This window comes from Anoplopoma fimbria, chromosome 13 (assembly GCF_027596085.1).
Source record: "Anoplopoma fimbria isolate UVic2021 breed Golden Eagle Sablefish chromosome 13, Afim_UVic_2022, whole genome shotgun sequence".
NCBI classification, from domain to species: domain Eukaryota; kingdom Metazoa; phylum Chordata; class Actinopteri; order Perciformes; family Anoplopomatidae; genus Anoplopoma; species Anoplopoma fimbria.
In genome coordinates, this window is record NC_072461.1 from 13514245 (window position 1) to 13524332 (window position 10088).

The 10088-nt window shown below is 43.9% G+C and overlaps 1 protein-coding gene across 1 annotated transcript in view; it reads right to left on the reverse strand.

Annotated features, from left to right (window-relative positions):
• Nucleotides 1-9287, reverse strand: part of cacna1ba (calcium channel, voltage-dependent, N type, alpha 1B subunit, a) — a 126103-nt gene extending 116816 nt beyond the window's left edge. Inside the window, exons 1-3 of the mRNA XM_054611009.1 lie at nucleotides 9055-9287; nucleotides 5997-6102; nucleotides 2829-2968 (exon numbers count right to left, since the gene is read on the reverse strand). Of these exons, the coding sequence (XP_054466984.1) occupies nucleotides 2829-2968; nucleotides 5997-6102; nucleotides 9055-9287 (479 nt within the window). The remainder of the gene's footprint in view (nucleotides 1-2828; nucleotides 2969-5996; nucleotides 6103-9054) is intronic.
• Nucleotides 9288-10088: the final 801 nt, after the last annotated feature.

Consider the following 10088-nt stretch of genomic DNA (forward strand, 5'->3'; position numbering starts at 1 on the left):
TCATATAGGCCACCTCTCTATTATGAGACCATAACACCTGCTTGTTTCTAATATTCATGACCTGATTGTCACAAATATACAGTTTCATTATTTTTCTTCTAAGGTTCAGTCATTTCCTTAACCAGCTGGTCACTGAGATTTTTATTAAAACTTTACTCAAACAGGAAAAAGTAGTACATGGGTATAGGGACTATTTTTCACGGTGGATTTATCAACATGTGGTATTTGTAGGACGGTGTGTGTGCGATTGAGTCAAAATAAAGGACAGTGTGTGTTCCTGGTGATGGAGGAACATGTCACCCAGTGACACTGTGTGTGTTTTAATGGAGATCTATGGCTCAGAGGAAGAAGAAGAAGTCAGGCTGTGATACACACAGCACTTGTTAGTGGAAACATTCACTGTTGGTTTGGTCTTTTGATGGGAGTAGATGAAAAAAAAAGTGGTCAAAGGCAGGAAATCATCACATGTCCGTTATTAGTACTGTCAAATCGGCGTAAAGAAATTGGCTGCAAGTATATTTTCACACTAGTGAATTGAATGGAAACACTTTACTGCATGGGAGGTAGTATAAAAACATTGATCATGTTTTTCAAATGACTGCTCCTCTTTTTATTTCAGCCAACAAGAACAAAGGTTCAGCAACTCCTAGTGACTTCCTGTGGGAGGGGCCGGCCTGGTGATGAGAGCTCTGGGAATTGGAGGAGGCCCTGTTTATCGCAATGAGGTCCCTGACACGAGCCCCAAATACATCTCTGTATCATTATGTAAGAGGGGCCGTCTCCTGGTGGAACCAGCCAGCACCAAGGGACTTTCTGCAGCGTAACAGCATCCTCTGTCACTACCCCCAAACACACACACACACACACACACACACACACACACACACACACACACACACACACACACACACACACACACACACACACACACACACACACACACACACACACACACACACACACACACACACACACACAGCCCAATTCCCATACTAGCTTTCTCAGTACCAATACCAAGGGATCCTCTCTGTTTAGTCAACAGACAATCTGAGATGGACCAATGAAAACAGAGCTTACAGCTGCTTTAGCTCTATTTAAAAGCCTGCTTGTCATTTCTCCAATATTTCATGGCAATATTGTGTCAGAGGTGTGAACAGAAACATTCAGCTGCAGAGTATCGCAGTCAACATCGCCCTGGTTCCATTAGTCCACACCCATCATAAACATGCCACGTCAGCTTTACAACGTGCTGCAACAATAATTCAGTAGTATTAATCAACCATAACTGTGATAACAGCCTAAAGGGTTTATCAGTTCAAATACTATACATTTAATTGGAGTTATTCAAAAATAGGAATTTGTTAACTTGGGGATTTTGACTGTAGGTGTATAAATTTGAATATATTACTTTGGCAAACAATTAGTATTTTTAAAAGTTTCACCTGGAACCCTTTCAGAGGGTTCTACCTCGAACCCAAAGAAAAGGGTTATATCTAGAACCATCCCTGAAAGGATCCACTGACAACCCCCTAAAATAAGTTTACAAAAAACTCTTCTATGGTGTGATGGTTCCAACCAGAACGCTCTTTGGAGGTTCTTATAAGAACCTTTCCACCTGATAAGGGTGCCAACGAGAACCAACCCAGCAGGCTGTAATGGTTCCTCATGAGGCCCCTAAAGGGCCGGGCTGATGTTGTGCAGAGTTTGCCAGTATTGTGGTGATGCATTCTAAACCTTATTGAAGTAAAAGTATGTAAGTTCTTAAATGAAAAGTATCAATAGTGCAGTAAAATGTTCCCTGTCAGAGTTTGAATATTCCTGCTGCATTAATGTGTATGTTGCATGTTAACTCCTTTATGTCCTGTTGGCTGGTTTAATCCACATTAATGCATCGTAATCTATCAGAGCATCATATGTTTGTAGCGTCGTTGGGAACAACAGCCTGTTTTCAGCTCTGTGACGACACGTTTCCCAGCTGATCCAAAGGCTTTTTAAAGACTGGATTTAGCTCTGACATGTGCTTGAGTAGAAGTACAAAGTTTCAACAAATGGAACCACATAACTTATAGTATTCAAGTACGTTGAATCTGTACTTAAGTACATTAGTGGGCTTTGTTTCATTCAATCACTGGATAAAAGTAATGTATACATGTTGTTAGTAGCTGAAAGTCATTGCTCAACGGTTGAGCTATCCAGCTTTTGTCACTCTGAGTGGTCATGCAAACGTAACCAAAGCGACCGTTGCATGAAAATGTATACTTTTTTGTTGTACTTGAATTAATCTGGCAGGACTGCAGTGCTGAGTCTAACAAAAGCATGCTGGGAGCCACTGGGGAAGTTAAATAACGACTTTAACTGAAGGCCAAACTATTGATGGAAAATGTGCATGGTTTTCATCATTTGTAAATGTGTGATGGGGCACCACAAATAATATTTTGCTGTATTTTGGTGTTGCAGTAACATCCAAGGATTTGCATGTGGTGTTCAGAAAACCCATTGTGGAGAGCACCACCTTCTCAAGAATCTGTTTATTCAGACAGGAAGAAAACACCCAGCCATCTGGCTCGCCTCGACTGATCATTAGAAATGCAACACACACACACACACACACACACACACACACACACACACACACACACACACACACACACACACACACACACACACACACACACACACACACACACACACACACACACACACACACACACACACACACACACACACACACACACACATCAGAGAGCTCCCCTCCCCTCATTAATCGCTGCTGCCCATCAGCTCTGTCAGTTTGCAGCTGTGGAAGCCATTAGGCTAGTGCTACTCACCCTGTTAGGACCACCACAAAGTCCATTACATTCCAGCCATTACGCAGGTAGGAGCCTTTGTGAAAGGCGAAGCCCAGGGCGATGATCTTGATGCCAGCCTCGAAACAAAATATTCCAATAAAGTAGGGCTCCGTGTCGTCCTGTGAAGAAAAAGCAGATGCAGAGTGAGAGCTTTCATGAAACTACTTCCATCTGACAATGAAATGTGATCTTGGCCAGTCATTGTCACGGCCCTCCAATGAAATGAAGGTCTGTAGGATTGTTCTTCAGCAGCTTCAGGTCTATCACATGCACTGTCCCATGAGCCTCTCCTGAGCTGTCGCTAATGTCTCGTCACCCTGAAGAACCCTCAGGAACAACTGAAGTCACGAACGCTGATTTTCTATCTAACTATTACCCGTGCTGTGTATTTAAACGGGGATTCCAGTATTTTTAGATTCAGTGTATTTCAGTGTGTATCCTTTTAAAACAACAACACAAATAGATACAGGCATTACAGACATACACATGTTTAGAGGCGTTCTTTTTGGTGTCTGCTAAGAATTTGAGATTTTATTTAATCTGACTTTTAGATGTGAAAGCTGACTTTGAACCAGATTACTTTCTCCCTGATTGGAATCATCACTTTGACAATTTCAGACTGTTCTATACGCAAATGTCTCATTAAAAGGACCATTTAACACTCAGGCTTCTTTTGTTAAGTTAAGATGAGGGTTTAATAGAGTGTGTTTTCAGACTGACATTAGCACTGCTAGCGTTTCAATGTGACCGCTGCAGTAGCTATACTGACGCAGAGGGGCTAAGGAAAAAAATAAATAAACTGTTGAACCTGGATCTGCTTTAACCACAATGCAATGCAAGGTCGTCCGGCAAGGCTCTGTGTTGGCCAATCAGATACATGCAAGTATGTATTCCTGGCTACCATGTAACATGAACGGGCTAACTGGATTCACCATTCACATTGCAGCCCTTCAGAGGAAGGATAAGATGATGGTCACCATGTGTACTTTTTGTAAAATCCTTCCTCCAACCATGGTAAACCTCTGAGAGTGTTCTGGCATCAATAAGCCTTCAAACTGAAGGATCTGTTACTAATTTCTCTGTATGCAGCCTCTTTATGCTTTTGATTCAATGGATTTTTTTTCATTGCTTCTTATATGTTAGTATATTTTATTGTATTATATTCTATATGTCTTTATATATTTACAATTGATTTTCTTTCTTTTACTGAGCCTCACCAGCCAAAACATTTCACATGATGGTACTCGTATATCTCTGTCCAACTGGAGGTTATTTCCATCTAAATGCTTGGTAAGGAGCTGAAAACAGTGTCAGTACTGAAACTGAGGTTTTATTTATGTTATGTTAGCACTGTTCTGTACTCGGCTTTGAGTTAGAGCCTTAACAATGAACAGTAAAAGATTAAGCTTCAAGCTTATTGTATCGTTGTATCATAAATGTTACAAAAAAGAGCAGTCAGGAGCACACGAGGTAGACCTGAAATCATAAGCCCATTAAATTGATCCATAAATCAACAGAAAATGATTCGGAAACGATTTTGAAAAATGTTGTTTGAATGTTGCTCCAAAGGACAGGACCTGTTGCTCTTCTTTGCCATATAAACTGCATGGTAGTAATCCCAGTCCCTTTAGGGTCTGGACTGTTGATCAGATAAAACAAACTGACAAGTTTTTGGACATTTACTAGATTAAAGAATGAATTGATGATTAGAAAACATATTTGGCAGATTAATCGATAATGAAAATAATTGTTGGGTGCAGCCCAAACACACACACACACACACACACACAAGGCCCACAGCTCCCTGGCAGGTGTTGGACAAACTCATCTGTCTACAGAATGTGGACCAGGGCCATCTGGGTAAAGGTAGAGAAGCTGTACAGGGTTCCAGCGTCTCATCTCCAGGAGGGACATTTAGTTCTTATAACAGCCCCGCCCCCCCCTGCCACCACCAGCTCTCTGATTGGGCAGAAGAGCCCAGCACTTGCGTCTTTTAATGGACAGATTTGACAGGCGGTCTGGGGTGGGTGGAGGGAGGGCGGAGCAGGGGTAACCTGAGGTAATAGGTTCGTTCGAGATAAGCCAATCCTGCGCAGAACCGATCACCGCACAATGCATCCCGGTTAGATTTGTGTCCGACTTGATCCCGACTTGCTCTGACGTCATGAACACGTGGGCAACGATAATGTCACGAGAGCGAAGCGGCTGCAAGTTTTAGAGTCAGGCGCTGCAGTTGCTCTCCACCGACTGCATGGCCCACTGCATGATGGGAAACGCCTGGCTGTCTCCTGATCAAAGATCTGATTGGCTCTTAGTTTTGACAACAAACACCACGTTTTGTAGAAAATTCTTATTTTCTGTGTAAATGTAAGATTTGACGCTAGATTGTTGGCTAGTGGACTCACGTTGTGCATGATGTGTGAAAATAATAATGATAATAATCATTATTATTATTATCATAATATATAAGGTTATTTATTTAGTATCTGTAAATAAAGATATTTATTGAGAAGCCTAATTCCATGTTGATGTCAAAATGTTTTCAGTCAGAGAACTGGAATGTGTGAAGTCCATAGATTCATGATGTGAAGCATCAGAAAACCTTTTAAAAGGAGAGAACCACTGGCACTGATGGACACACCATAAAACCCAAACGTAGTCTGAAACAACAGGTAGCCTAAAAATGTAGCGAACAGGATGTAAACATTTCAATGACTTCCTGTGTTTTTATTGAAGGCGGCTGAAAACTGTTCGACTTGATCGCAGTTTTTTTTCAACGCCCCCTGCTGCTGCCGCCTGCTCTCGTCCGCTTTCGAGGCGAGGCGCAGTCAACTCGAACGAACCTAATGATACACAGGGGGAATCAAAGGCAGCTTCGCAGGGTTCTGCTCAACCTGCTGAGCTGAGGAGGAGCCCACTCTGATGCTGAGAACACGGTCAGCTGTTATCCTACTCTGTTTTCATAACCATCTTAAAATAAATTTAACGTGGAGGGATTCATGGCAGATTCATGAAAGCATTCATTTTTGCAACGACATTTTTTTAATCCATGGAAAAAGGCACAAAAGCATCACAGTGTTTTATCTTTTTCTTCTGCATCACATGAAGAGCGGTACAGCAGGAAATGGAAAGCAAGATGCTACTTACCAAACGCTCTGACATCGGTGTTTTGTCTGAGGCCGGTAGGTGCTGCTCCAGGGCCAGCACAATGCAGTTGGCTATGATGGTGGCCAGGATCATGTACTCAAATGGAGTGAAAGTGTTAAGGACAATACATTCACAGGTTGCTACACAAACACAAAACCACAGAAAGGTCCGCCCTAAACTCTTAAACTGCACTACTGGGACCACACTTCCTGGACATCAAGTGCTGCATGGTGTTTGGTGGTGCATCTTTCCAACAAATGTAAAGACATAAAGTATAACATACACACATTTTTAGAGAAGCTACAATTCAACTTTACACCAGATCGGCTTTTGGCTAGCTCACACATCATTGGTAAATGTCAGCTTTACTGTCAGATGTTTGAAGTCAAAGAAGAAGAGAACAGATTCTGTCAGTCAAACCAGGTGAAATCCTGAACATACTGTAGCTCCCATTTCCTACTACAGACTAGATCGTAGCAGCTCCTGGGTATGCTGAGTGTTCACACTAGAACGTAAATGTTCAGATGAACACCCGTCCATTCTACCGCAATGCACAAATGAAATGGAGCAGCGGCTCACAGCGAGGAACACCTTAGAAAACAACAGCAAAAAAGATTAGTGTTCATGTTAGGATGCTAACTGTAACTGTCTGTAGCAATCTTAAGACTGAGTTTGATTGACAGCCAATAGCACACATTGTACAACTTAGTATTAAATGGCAAAGTATGTTAATGTCTTGTATAATAACTTGTAAAACAGCATACAGTAAAGTATATTATATAGTTATTGTGGTATACAGTTTGTATGTAAAGTTGGAGAATTCACAAGAGACCGGTTTAAAAAGGAACGGATTAATGGGAGCAGCAGAGGTCCAGGTATCCTGACTTTTAGTCCCGATGGATCAAACTCCAAAACACTGGGTCCTACATTTCCCATGTTGCAATCCAACATGATCCTGCATAGCACATCCTACCCCATCAGCCCCCATCCTGTCTCATTAACCCTGCCTTCTTTAAAAGCCCACAGCCACAGTTATGCTACGGACTTCTTCGTCAATTTTTATTTTTTTTTTAAAGTGCAAGGTACGAGATTGGGAGCATTGCCTCTCAACGGCGCTCAATATGTTGGAGGCAAGCCGGCGGCTCTCAGCTAACAGTGCTCACAGCAACAACAGTGCTAACTACAGCACAGGTGCTGATGTAGCAGTATCAGTGGGGAAACTAGAGGGTGGTGCTATGCTTCCAGGAAGACGCTGTCTGTCTGGACGGCGTTATCAGCTGTGACCACTGTATGAGAGCGGTGCAGAGCGGCAGCCGCACGCTAACCAGTGGAACACGAGAAGACCCACTGCTGGCCGACGAGGTGAACAGAGAGAGGAGAAGCTGTGATGATATCAGAGAGAGAGAGAGAGAGTCAGAGACTTTACATCTCTATATCTTTATATAGATGATAGCTGTTTGATGATATATTAATGTTCAGAATGTTAAATGCAGCTCCTTGAAGTCCTGAGCCCAGGCTGAGATAACCCTCACCAGGGTTATGTTTCAGACATTAGAAAGCTCCCTAGGAGATCCACAGAAGACATTACTAGACAGCTTTCACCAGCTGACTAGTACTCCTCCAAGTAAACTGAACTGAATGTGTAAATGTGAAGTGTCCTTTTTATCTCAATGACCACAAACGAGTTGGCTAGCTAGTGGAATCTATCCTCAGATACAGTCCTCCATTGAAACACAGTCACATCCTCTCTTTTCCTGTCAGATAAAAAAACATTTCTGCAGAGTTTTCTTATTACTCTTTTTTTCCAAGACATTAAACACAGACTTGAGTAGGTGATTGGGTATTTCCGCTTCCCCTCAGGACCATTCAGGTCCTCCAGGAGAAGGACATCCTCAGGAGAGGAAGCTGGCCAATGGACTTCAGCCACTGAGCCTCCAGAGGCTCTGGGCCCCATTAGATCCCCCTGCAGTGTTGCCAGTATTGCTCTGCATAAAGGGCTCAGTAATGCACCGCACCCGTCAAAGCATGATAAATGTTTGCTCAGCAACAGGGGGGTAACCAACCAGTGGATTAAGTAATGGAGCCCACATCACAACTTAATGTTTCCTCAGAAAGTATCCACATCTGCAGCAGCGAAAGACGATGTGGTTGTTAGTAGATTTGAAGCCTGCATCCTGCTGCATTTTTCTGCTCTGCCCTGTTTGTGTGCTGTCACACCCATGCAGGATGCCACCGCCTCGACGCGGAGGCTAGTCTGCAGTTTGCTGGGAGTTCAGCACCATGGACAGCTCCGTCTGCTCACTACAGCAGACATGTATCACAGACAATAATCTACCGGTGGCCACGTTAAACATTGATGCGCTCTATGACACAAACCAATTCATGCATTTAGCATGAGGATAGAATGCACAATGCCTGTTCTGACCCGAGGCTCCCCTCCATCAGCCCACCACGGAAATGTTTTAAGGTTTCACGCTCTTTATCAAATCTCAGTCTAAGAATAGAAATACCTTCAGAGGAGACCCCTGTAATGGAAAACTTGGCATTAACTAAAGTGAACCATAAGTAAAGACAATAAGCATCATTGTGGTAATAATTGAAGTTCAAAATATGAAAAACAACGTTTCTCTTTCTTGTCAACAGTCGTAGCCGACATTAACTGAAGAAAATGTTTCAAGACCTTTTTCTGGAATAAAACAGCATCATTATTCACAAAACTGACCAGGGGCGCTCTCAATGTAGGCATAAGCTGCAGCACTGTGCTGTAGAATGAAGCCTGTGGAAACAACAGGACAACCAACTGTAGAAGTTTGACATTTTAGTGATATATATATATATATATATATATATATATATATATAAACACTTCTATTCATGTTGTACTTATGCCGAGTTAACGGGTCTATACTGTCGTTCCGTCTAGGATAATGCACCGTTAGCTGGATACGCGTCTGCTGGGTAGTGAGGACCTTTTAAGGGACATATTTAATCGCGCGGTTCGGCGTAGTAATCTCGCGTTATGCATAATAGTGATGGTGAGACGGGACTTTAAGGATATGGCCATTCTGTGATCCTTTTGGCATATTTCCGTATGATATTATCCTCACTGAAGGTGAACAGGGAGCGGTTAACGGTGAGGCAGTTCTGTTTGACCGGGATGGGGTTGTAAATGGCCATGGTCCTGGCTCTCTGGGCCATCGACTGCCCCGGCGGCCGGCTGGCCCCTCTGGTCGGGCCCGCGGGACAGCTGCCTCCATAGCGGCTAGACAGCCCGTCTTCGAAGCGGGCCATTGTGGGAGCGCGCAGTTCTCGCTGGAGAAACCAAAGCTGGAGCCTGGAAGGAAGAGGCGCATCACAACACACACACCGCCCCGTCCCACAGGTCCCCCAGGTCCTTCAGGTCCCACAGGTCCCTCAGGTCCTTCAGGTGCGTGCGACGTCCACGAACAGAAGAGTCAAACATTCACAAGTAAACAAAGAGTGGGAGTCTCTTTTTTTCATCCACCTCAGCCTCTTATCGCTCGTCTCTGCTGCCCGCCATGCTGTCACCATCCCCGACGTCAAAAATGTAGCTCAAAGTTTAGATGATCACATTCCATGATGCATCATTGTTGTTTTTTTTCATGGGTGTTCCTCTCCGGCTGGCGGCCCCGGTCCTCAGAGGGCGCCCAGATGTTAGTGGCGTCACCAGTTCAAGTCCACAATATCCTTGAAAGAAAAATGTCAGTTTAACATCAAAGACTTCAGCGGAGGAAATGCCGCGAAAACGTCAGCCTGACGAGTCTGGATACGTTTCCCTCCAGACAACGTCCACAAACATTTAATTTTCCCCTAAAGACTCGTTCCTATGCCCCGGATAAAGGTCCGACGAGCCGCCGCCGTCACTTTCTTTGAATCGGTAACGGAGAAGAAAACCCGGCTGAGCAGCTCGTTCCCGGGGACCCGCCGCTGATGAGAATGCAGAGACACTACTTTCTCCACTGCTCCTCATCCAGACCCCCCACGTGACGGAGAGGACGCCAACCAGTGGCTCCACCTGGACCGTGCCCTGTTTCCACAGCAACAGGGAGGAGAACGAGCCTCACCGCGGTC